This window comes from Dermacentor andersoni, chromosome 6, assembly GCF_023375885.2.
Source record: "Dermacentor andersoni chromosome 6, qqDerAnde1_hic_scaffold, whole genome shotgun sequence".
NCBI classification, from domain to species: Eukaryota; Metazoa; Arthropoda; class Arachnida; order Ixodida; family Ixodidae; genus Dermacentor; species Dermacentor andersoni.
In genome coordinates this window covers 168,009,296-168,027,366 of record NC_092819.1, presented here as the reverse complement: position 1 = coordinate 168,027,366, position 18,071 = coordinate 168,009,296, and the positions used below count along the sequence as shown (strand labels likewise).

Genomic DNA, 18,071 nt, shown 5'->3' with positions numbered 1-18,071 from the left:
AATGAGATAACAATTTTTCTTCTGTGCATTGGTTAATAGACTAACCCACCCAGAGGACCTTCCTGACTCTTACATATCCAATATGTATCTCAGATGCTCATTTTTCAAGAACCAAGTTCATTCACATGTTGAATTTCATTAATGTTTGTACATATTTTACCATTATTAGCTTATTGTACCATTATTTGCACCTTGCTAACACTAAACAAGTAAAAGTGTTACATAAGTAATTATGCACTTGCAGATGTGTTTACCTAACTACAGAAAGACATATGCCAATTAGAAATACAGGCAACATATCTTCGCATTTGTACGTAGTGTTTTCATGGTGCGATATTTCGGACCATAGTACCCAAATGTCTTTGTGATCTTCTGCAAGAAGATACATTAAGCTCCACTACTTGCCAAGCAACTGAGTCATAATAAGTGTCATGTTGAAGTCTGCTATGCGGTTATTCTTGGGAACGTGGGAACCTTTTATGGTGCGTCATTGTCGTTACCTAATGTCCCACAGGTTGGGGACATGCGGATCTCGTTTCTTGTGGCCGGTATTCTTGGCCCCCAAGGTGACAAGGTAGGTTGATCAAATTTTGGGCACAGGATATTGCCATGTACTGTTTTGTTTTCAGTGCTTGCGAGAGAAAGTATGCACGCTGATTGGCTTAGAGCAACAGTTTATGAGCAGTAAGCTTGGTTGGCTCAAATAGTTGGGTCAGCCCAGGAGTAACAGAGTGCTGGCACATGATCCATTAGTGTAATGGTAGGGAGGCTTATGTGATGGCTTCGTTTCAATTTGTAGAAGAGTTTGTTTCAATTCACTTTATAGCGCTTGTCCCATGCGTCAGTATCTGACTTCAAAATGGCATTAGGGTGCCACAGACAGCCATTACTCAGCATATTGCACTGATAACTAGAGCAGCCCTCTACCGAGCGTTTAACAGTATGCATCGTCATGTGCAGACATGTCTTCAAGGTGGTGGTAGACGTTTTCAGCATCACCTGTGGTGATCACTTCCCATGCCGTAAGTGAAACGGACGCTTCCACTGCGCACTTACACACCCAATGTACCTGTGCAATGTGTGGAGCAGTGGCTGCCTGTGGCACACAATTTAGGAAGTATGCAAATAACATCGTCTAGTGTTACCAGATGAAACTACAGGCCTTGCACTATCCGCAAGTGAAACAGCAATGTCATTCACACTTTCCATCATATTTTTCTTTTTCTCACTTCACAGTTATTTTTCAGACACCTTGCATTTCATTATGCTGTACATGCATAATTTTCTGTTAATGGTTTGTTGGCATCTTGTCTTGGGGCAATATGATCACTTTGTCAAGTTACTAAATGTAGTAGCTTTAAGTGGATGCTCTTGCCTTTTATGCAAAGGAAATTGAATTGAATTAAAAGTTGTGTAGCCTAACATATGATGATAGGAGGCTAGAGCAGCATAAAGGACATTGTTGCAATTTGTTCTGTGCAAATTATTACTTTACAAGGAAAAAAGTGGTGGAGCACTTGCTTCAGGACTGTGAGACCGTAACTGAACTACAGCAGAATTCCGCTGTGTCACTGCATTCACTTGCTAAAGCATGATGATTTGTTTTGTGACACTTGGGAGGTCATGGAATGTCCATCTTTCTGCATCACTTTCATTGAACTGGTTCGCATACTTCTGCTGCTTGAGTCAATTTTAATGTTTGCTCTCAGGCAAGGAGCTGAGAGGCCGAGAAGAACAGTAAGGGATGGTCACAACGCAGATCTATTACAAAGCTGATGTCATCATACAAAATAAATTGAAGTAGTTTGGGATGCCAACAACAAAGTGGGTGGCCGCATTTGGTTGTTGTGGATGATTTATTTCTGAATTAGTTATTACAATGAGAAAGATGACTACAGCAAGGCAAAAGAAGTCGGCAAGCAATAACCCTGTCAGATGGCAATGTAGCTTTGAGCTAGTGCCGTCATTTGCAGGTTGTCAGATGTTTAGTAACACTCCATGATACTCCATAGAATGCACTCGCAGGTGAATGCATTTGCTGAACTCACTTAGTTTTGTCAGGGCGTGTATCTTCGATAGCAGTGCTTCGCAAATAAATAAAATGGTACACAATGCTGAGTCAGCACAAATGTTGAAAACACTTTTTTGTTCATTCAAAAGTTATAAGTGTCCCTGCTTATGGAAACTGCCATTAATCGATTGTGAAAGCTGTCTCGTTAATTAGGCACTGACACGTGGCCATTCTCCGCACTTTTTGAACATGCAGTATGTTGCTCTGGTGTTAGGTGCAATACTGGTTTGTCTTTGCCCGTGATGATTGATCGTGTTAAGGTTGCTTTGCAAATATTGCTTAAAGTAACAAATATACAATGCGCCAGCTTACTTACTGATCCAACATTGCCATCAATTCCGAATTCCACTTTCCTTTACTGTCTAGCAGTGTGCCACCAGGTGACACTAGCTGCAGTGCACTTGCTCAAAGTGTCACTACATTTGCCCATCTCAGTAGGATATAAATCACGTGATGGAAGGGCAGTGCAAGCTGTTCACTAAATAATTTCAGCATGAAGAACTTTGTTGCTCTCTCGTAGTACAGTCAAATGTGCATCAGCATCATCGTCACGGTATCCTACTCGGTGATGACATTAATAACCTTTATTTGCATCATCTTGCATTGTCCATGTGATTAGAAGCCAGCAGCAAAGCTTGTCACAAACAGCTTAGTAGAGCTGAAAGCCACCATACATTATGAAACATCATTGCATGAACAATGAACAGCATGTCTCCCTGTAATACCTAATTTGGAGACCTAATTGTGAGTACAGCATCAACGATAAAACCTAACGCAAGAAAATATAGTACTTGTAAGGTGCTCGGTGTATGACGAGACACCTCGGGGGCACCGTCGATCTGCAGGCGTTTGGTGTGTTGTGACACCCCATACCCAAGCACGTGGGAGTCCGAATGTCCCGTGCTCAACTTTGTCCAAGGGGAGAGGGATCCTTGAGCCGATACTGAGCATTTTGCACTTTTGGAACTTCTCGGCAGAGGCAGCACACCTCTTTGGCTTCTGCTTTACTTAGACTGCAGCCCGGAGTGACCCAGCCTGGAGAAATTGGCAGTCGCCTTTCCTGTCCTTGTCTCGGCATTTTCACTTTCTTTTCTTGTTTTCTCTTTGTCTTGCCCTCTATTCCTTTCTCTGACATGTATATGTAAAAAAGGCAATGAATGCAATGGGAAAGAATTTTATTAACGCTAGGGCTTCCTTGGCCAAGGTGAAGGAAAATGTGCTGCAGCTTTGTGATAAGATGATTCTAACTTCACTGCATAAAACACTTAACAGCGCGAAGGTAGGTGCATTAAGCATCTTCTTTTCAGCCAAACCCCACAAGGAAGGCATTCCACTACGGGCTGTAGTCGCTTAGAGAGGATCCTGACAAGGTGCCTTTTCTAGGTTTCTTTTGAAGCAGCTGCGTGCGTCACATGTGGAAAACCCATTGCTGGTGCAATACTCTAATGCGGTTACTGGCTTTCTTGCCACAAATGAAAGTGCTGAGCCTGTGTCTGCCTATTCAGTTGATGTGTGTGACTTGTTTCATTCTCTTCCAATACCACCGGACCTGCTCAGAGCTCTCAAAAATTTAAGCGATGAGTCTGGCCCCTTGTCTTTTATTAACTCCATGCTTTTACCAATTGACAGTTTTCTTGACATGCTCGGCTTTGATCTTTCTTCGACTTTTATCACTTTTAATAATGATGTTGTTATTAAAAAGAATGGTGTGTGTATTGGTGCGTGTGTAGCGCCATTTTTATGTGACCTGTTTTTAGCTGAATGCAATATGTGTATACATTCACAGATTGACAAATCCAGAGTGGTGAGAATTTTTAGACACGTTGACTACCATATAGACTCATGTAAGGCCTGCACCCCCAACCTGGCATCCGAAATTTGAAAGAAAAAACGTAAATTTCCATCGGAGAAACAATCGTGTTCGGTGCCCCGATGCTGCGCACATGTGTTGGCATGGCTTGGCCATCACACGAGTCTATACAGTACCTTGTTACATTCAAGTCGGGTTGGACACTTCTGAACAGGGTTCTTCAGACGCGATTGAATGAACACACAAGATGCCTGTCAATGATCGCCGGCAGTTCCTTGAGGGCAGTCTCTTTATTCTTTGTCCAATGATGACCCCACTTAGCTCAGGCACTAACAGCAGAGTGGTTACAATGTAAAAAAAAAATGCATCTTCATTGGCATTTGCTGGCTTGACACGTGATTCCGTTTGCCAATGGAACGAACAAAATGTGAACTAGTGTACATATTAATTCTGGTGCAGTATTCTAAAATCTCAAAACAATGATCAGTACCTGCAGAGATATAGTGAGGCCTTTTAAGTATATTTCCTCTAGAATGCCAGTTCTACCATGAAAAAGGCTGGTAGAAAGCGCCGGCTGCGAATGAAGAATTGCCTGGCAAGGTAAAGTTGCACCACACTGATTCCACATCGTCATAACCTGTATCTAGTTCAGATGAGTTTAAAGAGCAGCAAGCTAAGAGATTAAGGGTTACGGACTGGATTCCAAGGGAAGGGAAGCATAGCAGGGGGCGGCAGAAAGTTCGGTGGGCGGATGTGATTAAGAAGTTTGCAGGGACAACTTGGCCACAATTAGTACATGACCGGGGTAGTTGGAGAAGTATGGGAGAGGCCTTTGCCCTGCAGTGGGCATAACCAGGATGATGATGATTATGATGATGATGATGAAACTAAGAGAAAGACGCCACCACCCATGCAGGATCTATCTGTGATAAGCAATGAAGTTTTCTCGAAACATTTCACTGTATCTAACAGAAGAATCCAGCCACGATTCAGTCACAAAGACTATATTGACTTTCACAGAGTCAATAAGGGCAGCAAGGTCGTCAACTTTATTAACAATGCTTCTACAACTCGTCACTGTAATCAGATCAAGTATTTGATGCCTCTTTTCTCTGGTTTGGGTCATTTATTTTTCACATCTTGATTGACTTCATTTTCTTTATCCCACTTAAACGTCTTGCCATTCACAACTAACTTATGAAAGCTTAGTCTGATACGATATTTTTTCATCCACTTTATTGACCTTAGCACATTCCCGTAGCCTTTCCCAAATATCTCCTGTTTCAGGTGTGCAATGTTGGTCGACACTGTATGCAGTTCCTTTGAAGTTCCTAGCATTAGAAAGAACGTTGGATTTTTCTTTGTAGGAGGCAAAATTGATGATGATTGGCCTTTTTGTCATTTTGTTATAGCGACCTCTACAGTGTGCTCTTTCTACTGTCTGCAATTCTAACCGCAAGTTTTGTTTACAAATGTTTTTGAGCAATTGTTGAGACTGTTTCCATGTTTATGATTTGGTATCGTTGGCCCCATAAAGGCTAGGTTATTTCTCCGGCTTCTATTTTCTGAGTCAACACTCTTGTCATGCATTTGTTTAACTGCTTTTCTTACTGTCCTAATGGTGCTCTCTTGCACATTTACTTTATCTTTGAGCATTGTGATCTGGCCTTCTGTTGCGTGCAGTTTGCTGTTAATTTTTGCCATCATTGCTTCATGCTTTGCTAGTCTAGTGTCAGTGGGCTCTAACTTAATAAAAATTGTGGTTTGGCCATACTGTAAGCTTTTAAACAGTTCTAGGTGCTGGGTATTCAGCTGACTAGAGTTCAACTCAACATCGCCGGGCAGTAATAACAACAATACCAGGTACAGAACCTTGTGCGTGAAAAAAAACGATAATGTTTGCTACAAGACACTGTCAGCAATTGTTTTCGGCAAACAGGCACAGACGGCAGGTCACGCAGTAATCTCCAAACCAGAATTGGATAACTGTGACTAATCTGCAGAAACAAAATAGTCGTAAGCTGCTTGTCAACAAGTGTGCCAGCTCCAAATCCCACGTAGCCACCATGTCAATCAATTAAATTAAATGGGTGGGTGTCACATGATTTTTGTTGCCGATGGTGATTTGATTGATACGAGTATTCTCTGATACGAGCATGCGGTCATCGGACGCTTCACTGAGACACGGGCAGTGCAGCCGCTGGCATCGGTGAACCTGGATCTGCGCAGGGTCTGCGCAGACAGCGTGTTTCCGTCTGCAATTTTCGTCCGCAAGCTGTCACCCTCTCGTCAGCACATCACCTAGCCTGCACCCCAGACGCTTGGGAATGCCTACTTAAGGAACAGCATCGCTCGGCTTCTTTGCAGTCAGCGGCAAATACGTTCCCGGAGCTAATCATTTCATGCCTTTCGGCAGGTGAGCCTTTTGCTCTTACTTATTTTATCATTGTAATTTTTTGCCGCTGACTGCACAGAAATGCCTTCTGATTGTGCTGCTTGCTCTAAGCCGTTACCTTTGGATGCGAAATTTTTAACATGTTCGGCTTGCCAAGAAGGCTTCCACCTTGGAAAACGATGCTCTACAGTAGTTGAAAACAGCTACGCAAAAATGAGTACAGTTAAACCTGAAACCTGGCTGTGCCAAACATGTCGACCGGAAAAAAGCACACAAGGGCACTTGACACAGACAGCAAAAGAAGAATCGTTTGCACAGCAATTTACTGCTGTAAATGAAAAACTAGACCGACGTCACCTAGCGTAGAAATACTCACCACGAAAGTACAGGAACTTCTTACATTTAAGGACTCAGTTGGAAAGATCGAGAACGCGATACAGGTAGTGCAGACTTCATGACTCGGTATTGGAGACAGTCAACAAAAATCAGACGGAGGTGGCGGAATTACGTTCCAAGATTGACTCGCTGTCTTCTACCGTCGAGTTCCAGTCAGACCTGATCGACAAAATAAGTGAGCAAATGAATGAAATGGAGCAGTATAGTAGGAGAAAGAATTTCGAGATCCACGGGTTTCCCAGCAAGCCAAAGGAGAACTTGCAATCCTTCCTCAGTGATCTTGCGCAACAACTTCAGGTGCCTAACTTTGCGGCAACTCAAATCTCTGCTATCCACCGTCTACCCAGTAGGGACAATACTGCACCAGCTATTCTTGTCCAGATGTGCTCCGTTGAAGCGAAGGAACAATGGCTTCGATCATGTAAAAACTTGCCAGGATTAGTTCAGAATGATTTTCCACGGTTGTATTTCAATTACAACCTCACACGGGTTAATCATGAACTGTTCTGGCTAGCTCGCACTAAAGCAAAGAAAATGTCCTTCAAATACGTCTGGTCAAGAAATGGCAAAGTGTTTGCAAGGAAAGCAAACGGCGCTCCACTCGTTCGAATTAATAGAAAATTGGACATTGAGAGGCTTATCTAGTCATGGGTAGTACTTTCAAGGTTTGCAATGACCTTTTAGAAGTTTCGCGGTTTTTTTGTTATCTGGGTAACGACGCTTTCCATGTTACTCACGTAAACATCAGAAGCATTCGTAGGCACCATTTAGTAGCCATTCTATCTTCTGTTCCACTGCTTTTTGATGTCATCGTACTCACCGAGATAAATACCTCGCCAGGTCTATTTTCTAGTTTCGCGCTACCGTACTATCAGTCATTCTCCTTTTTTCGTCCGGTCCGGAAGGGTGGAGGCGTGGCTGTCTTCGTAAAAAACACTTGGTCAGTCTCCGAACTACACTTGCCTTTCGACCATGCCGAAACTGTTACTCTCCGCTTATCTAATCCTCGATTTTCATTGGCCTTGCTTTCTGTATATCGTCCCCCATGTGGTAACAGGCGTCTTTTTTTGGCTGAGCTCGACTCCGCGTTATCACGTTCAGGAACCGATGAATGTATTTGCCTCATGATGTAGCTTCGACGGGGCGGCCGGACGAAAGGGTTACGGCATGAGGCGTAACGGCCGGGGCACGCAGCGCCGCAAGAAAGAGCCGGACTGCTCCAGTCGGGGACCACACCACACCTCACCATACCACACCTCACACCTCACAGGTGACATTAATATAGATACGTTACGTCCAACAGTAGGAATAGTTGCTGATTATTTAGATACACTATCTAAATGGGAAATTGAAATGACAATCCATGCAGCAACTCGCGAAGAATTCCTATCTCAACGTCTTGTTTGATCCTGCATTGATCATGTAAATGTTAGAGCCCATAATCTGGAAGTAAAATCTTCCATTGCACAGGTTAAGCTTTCTGACCACTACTTCGTCTGCTGTTCACTGAAACAGACTGTGAATCCTTTGTTATCGGAGGCTATTAACTGTGTCAAACAAATTTGTATAATTGACCCAAGGCTTTTCGATAAACTAGTCCAGAAAAATTATTGGGATAATTTTTTATGCACTGTGTCACCGGAAAACATGTACCGCGAATTTGTAGCTGCGTTTGATGCTTTTAGGCAGGCGGTAGCACGCGTTGTCAAAATCAGGCAACGTAACCTGAGCCAGAAATGGATGACCAGCGAAATCCTAGCTGCTATAAAGGAAAAAGACTTCTTGTGGACCAAGGCCAAGCGGTCGTCAAACTGCAACGACACACGCTTAAGATATAAATGTGCCAGAAACAAGGTGAATGCAATGATCAGACTTGCAAAGCGCATTTATTTTAGAAAGAAATTTCAAGAAGCTCGATCTGACATAAAGAAAACATGGTCCCTAATCAACAACCTTAGAGACGGCAACATTTCAACGCCTAAACAGCGCCTTTCATCTTATTTTTCTGCAGACGACGAAACTGTGGCAAACTTATTTAATCAGTTCTTTTCAAGTGTCTCGGGATCGAGGACACGGGGACCATCCGTGTGTACTTTAACAGATAGCTTGCTAGATTCCGCATATCTTCCTTTACTATCGCTTGAAGAAATAAGGTCCATTGTCTTCAATCTTAAGACGAACAAATCACCTGGCTTCGACAAAATTTCTGTCAGTGAACTTCAGAGGACTTTTGACGCAATTAAACATGTATTTCTATCTCTTTTAAACTTTGTTTTGGATGGTGGTGTGATTCCAGTTGATATGAAAACCGCAATTGTAATTCCGCTTCACAAGCAAGGTGCACGCAATAGTATTGAAAATTACAGACCTATTTCGATAATTCCCTGTATAGCTCAAATATTAGAAAAACATGTGGCTCTTACAGTAACACAGTTTCTAGATAAGCATAGTGTATTATCATCACATCAGTATGGATTTGTACACGGGAAGGGTACAGAAACACTGTTGGAAGCTTTCTCTGATCTTTTAAACTTGACACTAGACTGTAACCAGGTAGCATGTGCCCTCTTTATGGATGCCTCTAAATCATTTGACAGTGTTTGTCATGAGATTTTGTTGCAGAAACTGTCTCTCCTAGGCCTTCGTGGGTCATTCTTGAATTTATTAACTAACTTTCTGCAGGATAGACGACAGTGTGTAAAGGTGGGAAATAGTTTTGTGTTTTTACCAGTATTCATTCTGGAGTCCCTCAGGGCTCAATATTAAGCCCCCTGCTTTTTAACATTTATGTGAATGATTTGTCCAATGTAGTAGGTAATTATATATATCAATATGCCGATGATACTGTTCTTGTATCCTGTGCAACTAATTATTCTGATGCAATCAGCTCCTTACAGAATGAGGCAACTAAATCTATGGACTGGTTTGCGGCTAATTTAATAAGCATCAACCCTTCTAAAACGCGACTTGTCTGTTTCCATAACCCCATAAAAAAAATCCTGCCTACGACATCATTATTCTTACACACATCAGACTGTTTTGGATGTACATGTGAACCTGTTAAAAATGCATCTTCTGTTAAGTACCTTGGGTTGCTTTTTGACTGTGATCTTTTATGGAACTCGCAATTATCCCACATCTGTAAAAGGCTGCGCGCAGTCTCCTGTGTATTATACAATATGCGATGTCTTATGCCAATCTCCGTTCGAAAAATTATTGTGCATGCTTTAGTCTACAGTGTGCTACGTTATGGCTTGACTGTGTATGGCCATTGTACTCTTAGGTGGAGCTCAAGAATTAATTCAATTTTACGTTCACTGCTGTCAACAGTGGCTTACGATTTGTGTCCAAAGCAAGATGCAGACGTCTTTAGGTTGTTGAATTTGCCAAACTTCACTTCTCTGATTATCGAAAGTGTTGTAATTAAACACTTCTGGAATAATGATTTTAAAACACGATATACGCCTGTCCGCTCCTTAAGACCGAAGGAACCCTACGTCATCCCCAAGACTGCAACAAAGTATGGAAGGAGAACGCGGCAATACTATGTTCCAGCCATATTTAATAAATTGCCAACGCCTGTGTTAGAAGCAAACACAAGACGTGAGATTAAGAAACAACTTAGAATTGTCGATGTTTGATGTAACATTTTGTATACCTGTTCAACATTTTGCTCCGACCCGCTAATAGCTAACTCCGCTATTAACCCTGTGCAATTTTCTGTGACCTGACTGTCAGGCACTGCCAGTCAAGCCCTCTGAGGCTTTGGTAGGCCTGCTATATGTACTTTGTTTTCCTTATGCACAATAAAGATTGTATTGTATTGTATTGTATATTACGGTCCCTGTAGATAGTCTCATTCCTTAACGGCTTGGCATTGATAGTGACCGGAGGCATCCACTGGCCACTGGTGCTGTCCACAAGGATGCTGCCAATGAAGGTGACTGCTGGTCCTCCTCGGTCAACATTGGACATTGCTTTAATGGCGCCAGCAATGTGCAGCAACAAAGGATGCGTAAGCTGCATGTCGTCAAGTGTGCCAGCTCGAAATCCCCAACATCCCGGTGAACAGGTGTGCCAGATGTACCAACCTCGCTTGAAAAAGGAAATTTTAAATTACAATTTGGCACATTGGGTGGTCAAGTGTGGCATAGCGACCAATTAATTGCCTGCACTCTTCTCTCAGTTAGTCAAGCAAGCACCAGCTGGCAACGAGCTTGCAAGAGCAACACCTGAGCAAGGCAGGCTTCCCCTAACAGATGATTGCCTCCGTGCTAGAGAACCTCCTAAATAATGTGAAATCCAGGGAACCAAAAGAAAAATGTCTCAGTGCTTGGACAGATAAACGGCCAGTAGTTGTAAGTGCTGTATTTTCATGACCTGTCCCACCGTCTCAAAAAGACAGCCACGAAATGCGGGGTCCCCGGGCTGTTCTCACTGCCGGACATACTTGTATGTGCTGGGTCGTAAATGACAAAAAGCACAAAGGGCCTGTCCACCCAAAAAAGGCATGCCACCCCTCTCATTACTTGCACTACAGGGGTTGTTTATAGAGCATCCCCCTGTCGTGTGGCCAGTGCTGTGTTGGCTAGACTGGGCACTGTGCAAATGACAGACTGAGAACATAGCACACAGGTACGAGCATTAGCGGGATCTGGCTGCTTAGCAGCCCACTGTAAGCAATGCGAGTGCACACCCTAGTTTCAGAGCACCTGCGTTATGGTAAAGTACAGACGAAAAATGCAGATTGATTTTTGAAGCCTACAACATCAAAAAACAGTCTGATAAATGTATTAGCGCTGCCTCCACAATGAAAGAGTGCCACCGTCTACATTGAAACTTTTGTGGTAAACATCTGTGATGAGTAGCTTGACACATGCACAACGATTTTAGTTATTTCGCCTGCTACCACGTGTCATGTATTTTCCAGGATTAAAATCAGTTGAAGACTAGCATCCTCCCTGTCATGTTCTCTTTTACTCTCTGACCTTTTCTGTTTCTTCCAAAGCACTGGCAATGCATCAGTTATCAGAAATACAACTAGCCCAGCTTTCCATCAAACATTAAGGAGGTGATGGTGCTGTGTCGTATGTCAACAGGTGTGTCACATTCCTCTTGACACAGGTATCCATAGTGTCCGAGTGTGATGGCCACCACTTGCATCCCTTCAAGTCAACAGCTGGGGCATCTGTGGAGTTTCTCGAGTTCGGGGACGTGACTGCCAAAGTAAGTTGAAGTGTGTGCCATGTTACATGCTTCCATTAGCATGTTTTGGTATGCTAATTGCCTTAAAGACCAACTGTGACAAAATTTTGTACTAAGCTTCAGGTAGCATATACAGGGTGTCCCAGCTAACTTTAGCCAGAGTTCAAAAATATGCCGATGCACTCTAAGACGACATGTTGCTGACTATTGTATGGAGTAGGTTACACGACCTTTTGTATTCTGCTTAATTGCATAATTTGTTGAAATTAATTAACCAACTTCTGAAGCAATGAAGTTAGGCAAAAAATTCTAATTAGAAAGTTGTGGAGCGGTTTGCAAAACCTCAGATTAAACAGTTTATAAGTTTATATCTATTAAGTGTAACAAAGAAGAGTAGCCTGCCTACGCCACAGCATCATCGCTACCGGTATGAGCTCGTGGTTGCTGTCCTTGGCCGAACGCTTGTGACTGCTACCCATTCGCCTGCACCCGTTGCTAATAAATCTCTTAGCAAGTGGTGGACGTGCTGGGTTTCAACCACCCGGGAACTTCGGAGTCACACTCTACCCCCCATCATGCCCGACGATGCATGCACTCCTCCAACGGCGCCGGCCACCTTGGTTTGTGCCGGTGCCTTGCGTCAGCGAGATCCCCCTATCTTCTCCGGCACAGATGACGAAGACGTTGAAGATTGGATCTCTTCTTATGAGCGAGTGAGTGCCCATAACCAGTAGGACAATGTTACCAAGCTGAGAAACGTCACATTCTATCTTACGGACGTTGCGAAACTATGGTTTTTAAACCATGAAGCTGACCTCACTTCGTGGTTGGCCTTCAAGATCAGCTTTACCCAAGTTTTCTGTCGGCCAGCAGTACGAAAGCTTCGTGCAGAACAACGTTTGCACACACAATCCCAAGAGGCCGGAAAAAACTTCACGAGCTACAATGAGGACATTGTTGACCTTTGCAAACGGGTGAACGCGTCGATGTCAGAGGAGGAGAAGAGCAAACATATATTGAAGGGTATTATAGAGGACGACACATTTGAAATGTTATTATCGAAGAGTCCTCACACTTTCGCCAAAGATCACTGATAGAATTGTGTCAGAGGTACAACGAGTTGCGGAGGCAACGGCTTCACACCCGACGTCCCACTCTGCCCGCCGACTCTCTGTCAAGCCTTGGAGTCGACGACAACCATGCTGCTCTGTTCATAAAAATTCTGGAATTCATTTGCGCAGAGGTCGCCCGCCAGCTATCTTTGATATCTTCTGTCCCGGAACCACCACCCGCTTTGCCTCCTACGATCCGCGACTTCATTCAAGAGCAAGTATCTCAAGCCGTTGCTCCAGGCGCCGAGCAGACACCCGTCACTGTTTGACCCAAATGGTTATCGGTGTGACAATGTGTGAGCAACTCTCTGTCCGATGTTTCCTGCTCTAATTTGTGTACCACTCTCGTTTTGTACATTTTCATGAGATGGCCTTTCTTTTGACATTTATAACAAGTGCTGTTCAAGCACGGGCAACCGGCAGGGAGCATAGATGGTGTTTTGCAGCGCTGGCATTTCTCACACGGTGAAAGTATTTCCGGACAGAGCAGGCAAGACCTGGCCAAAAGAAGCGTTGGCGAATCCGGTCGTAGGTGCGGGAGACGCCAAGGTGGCCTGCCGTAGGTAAATCGTGAAGTTCTTGGAGAATAGCTGACTGGAGGTGCTTGGGAATGACGAGCGACGTGGCCAATGTGGAGGCAATGGAAGCAAATGGGCTTGTCGTCTGGAGTTCTCCACTCGGTAGGGTTGCGGTATCTGGGAGGGAAATACCGATCGCTGTGGGGCGTAGCTGTCGGCTCCATGTTTCCATATGCTTTTTTCCTACTATTTATCAGTTCGTTCCTGAACATGCTGTGCCTTTATTTTCTATTACATTTCCAAAGTCAGAAACAAAGAAGTCTACAAAGTTCATAACCGACAACACGAATGTTTTGCGCATGTACATTCTTCTTTCACTTCAACCACTGCTTGTGAATTTTCTTGTCCTGAAAAAGTGTACATGTCATGTGCAAAACATCAATTTTATGCAAAAGAATGGGACGCAAAACATCGATTTTAGCAAAAGAATGGGACGTCCTATGGATGTCCATTACATGGGAACTGATGATACAGCATGATATAGTTGCATCAACTACAGGCACCAACTAGTAGCATCTTTCACGTCAAAATCATAAAAGGGCGTATACAATACGAAATTTTTGGGGGGGCCTATAATGCATGTCTAAAGTACAAACTTTATGGACGTTCCATGGACATCTAAAACTCTGTGCAACTACGTCTGAAGTACTGTTTTAGAGACGTTCTATGGACATCCAAAATTTTGATGCCTTTGTGCATCCCCTAGATGTATGTGCATGTAAAGTATTTCCATGGGACATCCCATATTTTGCTGAATGTTTGGGCCGATCCAATATAACTATTGGATGTTTCTGGCCATCTGGGGCAAGGTACCGGGGTGGGGGGAGTAGGGGGGCTATACTCCACAGTGGCTGCGTATGGCGCAGGTCGGCACTGGCCCAATCTTGAACGCAATCTGCAATATGCATCATCATCAGCCTGTTTTATGTCCACTGCAGGACGAAGGCCTCTCCCTGCGATCTCCAATTACCCCTGTCCTGTGCTAACCGACTCCAACTAGCGCTCGTGAATTTCCTAATTTCATCGCCCCACCTAGTCTTCTGCTGTCCTCAACTGCGTTTCCCTTCTCTTGGTACCCATTCTCTAACCCTAATGGTCCAACGGTTATCTAACAGGCACATTACATGACCTGCCCAGCTCCATTTTTTCGTCCTGATGTCAATTAGAATATCGTCTATACCCGTTTGCTCTCTGATCCAAACAGCTCTCTTTCTGTCTCTCAAGGTTATGCCTAGCATTCTTCATTCCATCGTTCTTTGTGCGGTCCTTAACTTGTTCTCAAGCTTCTTTGTCAGTCTCCAAGTCTCTGCACCATATGTCAGCACTGGTACTGCACTGATTGTACGCCTTCCTTTTCAATAGTAATGGTAAGCTTCCACTCAGGAGCTGACAATGTCTGCCGTGTGCAATCTAACCCATTTTTATTCTTCTGTGAATTTCCTTCTTATGATCAGGGTTCCCTGTGATTAATTGAGCTAGGTAAACGTACTCCTTCACAGACTCTAGAGGCTGACTGGTGATCCTGAACTCTTGTTGCTTTGCCCGGTTATTCATCATTATGTTTGTCCTCTCCGTAATAATTTTCAACCCCACTCTTACACTCTCTCTGTTAAGGTCATCAATCATTTGTTGTAACTCGTCTGCATTGTTGCTGAATAGAACAACGTCATTGGCAAACCGAAGGTTGCCGAGATATTCGCCATCGATCCTTACTCCTAAGCCTTCCCAGCTTAATAGCTTGAATACTTCTTCCAAGCACGCAGTGAATAGCATTGGAGAGATTGTGAGATTGTGTCTCCCTGTCTAACCCTTTTCTTTATAGGCATCTTCCTGCTTTTCTTGTGGAGAATTCAGGTAGCTGTAGAACGTCTGTAGATATTTTCCAAGGTATTTACGTTAGTGTTCTCTACTCCTTGATTACATAATGCCTCTATGACTGCTGGTATCTCTACTGAATCAAAGGCCTTTTCATAATCTATGAAAGCTATATATAGAGGCTCATTGTACTCTGCAGATTCCGCAATTACCTGTATGATGACATGGATGTGATCTATTGTAGAGTATCCCTTCCTGAAACCTGCCTGTTCCCTTAGTTGACTGAAGTCCAGTGTTGCCCTTATTCTATTGCAGATTATCTTGGTGAATATTTTATATAATACTGGGAGTAAGCTAACGGGCATATAATTTTTCAGTTCTTCAACGTCTTGACGTCTTTCTTTTTGTGGATTAGTATAATGTTTGCATTATTCCACTTTTCTGGGAACCTTCCAGTCAATAGACACTTCGTATAGAGAGCCGCCAGTTTTTCTAGCATTATGTCTCCTCCATCTTTGATTAAATCAACTGTTATTCCATCTTCTCCTGTCATTTTTTCCTGTTTCATGTCTTGCAACGCCCTTCTTACCTCATATCTAGTTATAGGAGGAGTTTCTGTATCCTGTTCATTATTGTTTCGAATGGAGTACTCCTGAGTCCTCTGGGTACTGTACAAGTCAGTATACAATTCTCCCGCTGCTTTTATTATACCTTCGAGATTGCTGATGATATTACCCTGCTTATCTTTCAATGCATACATCTTGGTTTGTCCTATGCCAAGTTTCTTTCTCACTGATTTCAGGCTGCGTCCATTTTTTACTACTTCTTCAGTCTTTCTCATGTTATAGTTTCGAATATCACTTACTTTCGCCTTGTTGATCAGTTTTGACAGTTCCGCAAATTCTATCTTATCCCCAGAGTTGGACACTTTCATTCTTTGTCGTTTCTTTATTAGGTCCTTTGTTACTTGGGAGAGCTTGCCTACTGGTTGCCTCGGTGCCTTGCCTCCCACTTCAATTGCTGCCTCTGAAGCCAGCCTCATTATGGTTTCATTCATTAGCTCTATGTCATCATCATCATCATCTCTCTGTTCTAAGGCTGCATATTTGTTTGCAAATACCAGCCTAAATTTGTCTGCTTTTACTCTTACCGCCTCTAAGTTTACCTGTTTCTTCTTGCCCAATTTTACTCTTTCTCTGTTCAAATCGAGGTGAATCCTAGCCCTCACTAACCTATGATCACTGCACTTTACCCTACCTATAACTTCTACATCCTGCACTATGCTGGGACCAGCAGAAAGTGTGAAGTCAATTTCATTTCTTGTTTCACCATTAGGGCTTTTCCAGGTCCACTTTCTGTTGCTACGCTTCCTGAAAAAGGTGTTCATTATTTGAAGCTTATTCCTTTCTGTGAATTCTACCAGCATCTCTCCTCTAGCATTCCTAGAATTGACGCCATAGTTGCCAATTGCTTGTTCACCAGCCTGCTTTTTCCCAACTTTTGCATTGAAGTCGCCCATTACTACAGTATACTGAGTTTGCGCTTTTCTCATCGCTAATACAACATCTTCGTAAAACTGATCTACTTCCTCATCATCGTGACTGGATGTTGGAGCATAGGCTAGTATTACTTTTGATCTATACCTCTTATTTAGTTTGATTACGACTACAGCTACCCTTTCATTAATGCTGTATAATTCGTCAATGTTGCCCACTACGTCCTTATGGATTGGGAATCCTACCCCGTATTGCTTCTTACCTAGGAGAGCTCTATAGCAGAAGACATGGCCGTCATTCAGCACTGTATAAGCCTCTCCATTTCTTCTAATCTCACTAAGGCCGATGATACACCAAACAATGTCTGATAGTTCTTGAAAGAGTCTTGCTAATCTAACCTCACTCGACAGAGTTCGGGTGTTAGAGGTTGACAGGGTCAGTTTCCATTGGCGGCCTGTCTGGACCCATATATTCTTTGCACCATCTGCTGCGTTACAGGTCTGACCGCCGCCTTGGTCAGGTGCTCCGCAGCTGCTGGGGACTGAGGGCCTTGGGTTAACTGAGTGAGTCATTTGGGAGGGGAGTGGCCGAATACTGCGCCAGGGAGGCTGATTCCTGTTCTGGTGAGGGAGTGTCTTGTTGAAGCTTAGTGGGCTTTCCTAATTTGGTTGTACCTGGATTAGTATAGCCCCACTCGCTCTCGGTATCTTTTGCCGGTGACAGGTGTCGCTCCAAGCCTGTAGATGTTGTTTGTGCGATTGCCCAAACGTTTGTGCAGTTCTTTTTCTTGCGTATCAGTGGCACAAATCGACCAGTGTATTCATGTACAAGTTTCATGAATAAATCCCAAATATCGCAAACATTGACTGTACTGGAAGAGAAATCGTGCAGATTAAATGAAAGCATATCAATAATGGCTTCGTCATCGACACATGAAAAGTTAGAAAAATGTCAAGTTTGCTTATCTTTGGTAGCATTAATATTATTGAGGCTAAGGAAAACGACCTGATGATCAGAAATTCCTGGAATAATCTAACATGTAATACTGTCAGTAACAGTTCCGCCTATGAAGAAAGGATCAAAAAGGGATTTACTATTTTCTTGAATTCTTGTGAAACCTTCAACAACTTTGGTGAAGTAAAACATGAAAGCAATATCCAGCATTGCCTCTCCTACCTTATTACTGTGATTCT

General features: G+C 43.3%; 1 protein-coding gene across 9 annotated transcripts in view; it reads left to right on the top strand.

The window, feature by feature from the left end:
* The window catches only part of Tmem43 (Transmembrane protein 43), a 138,989-nt gene that overhangs the window by 110,090 nt on the left and 10,828 nt on the right, over window positions 1-18,071 (top strand). For 8 of the 9 annotated variants that reach the window (XR_008610739.2, XR_008610737.2, XR_008610738.2 and 5 more), the window contains 2 exons: window positions 515-574; window positions 11,797-11,898. Coding sequence is in view for 6 of the 9 variants with exons in the window: in XM_055066801.2 (XP_054922776.1) it covers window positions 515-574; window positions 11,797-11,898 (162 nt within the window). In the remaining 3 variants the exon portion in view is untranslated. The remainder of the gene's footprint in view (window positions 1-514; window positions 575-11,796; window positions 11,899-18,071) is intronic. The other variant, XM_055066802.2, reaches the window with a different exon arrangement.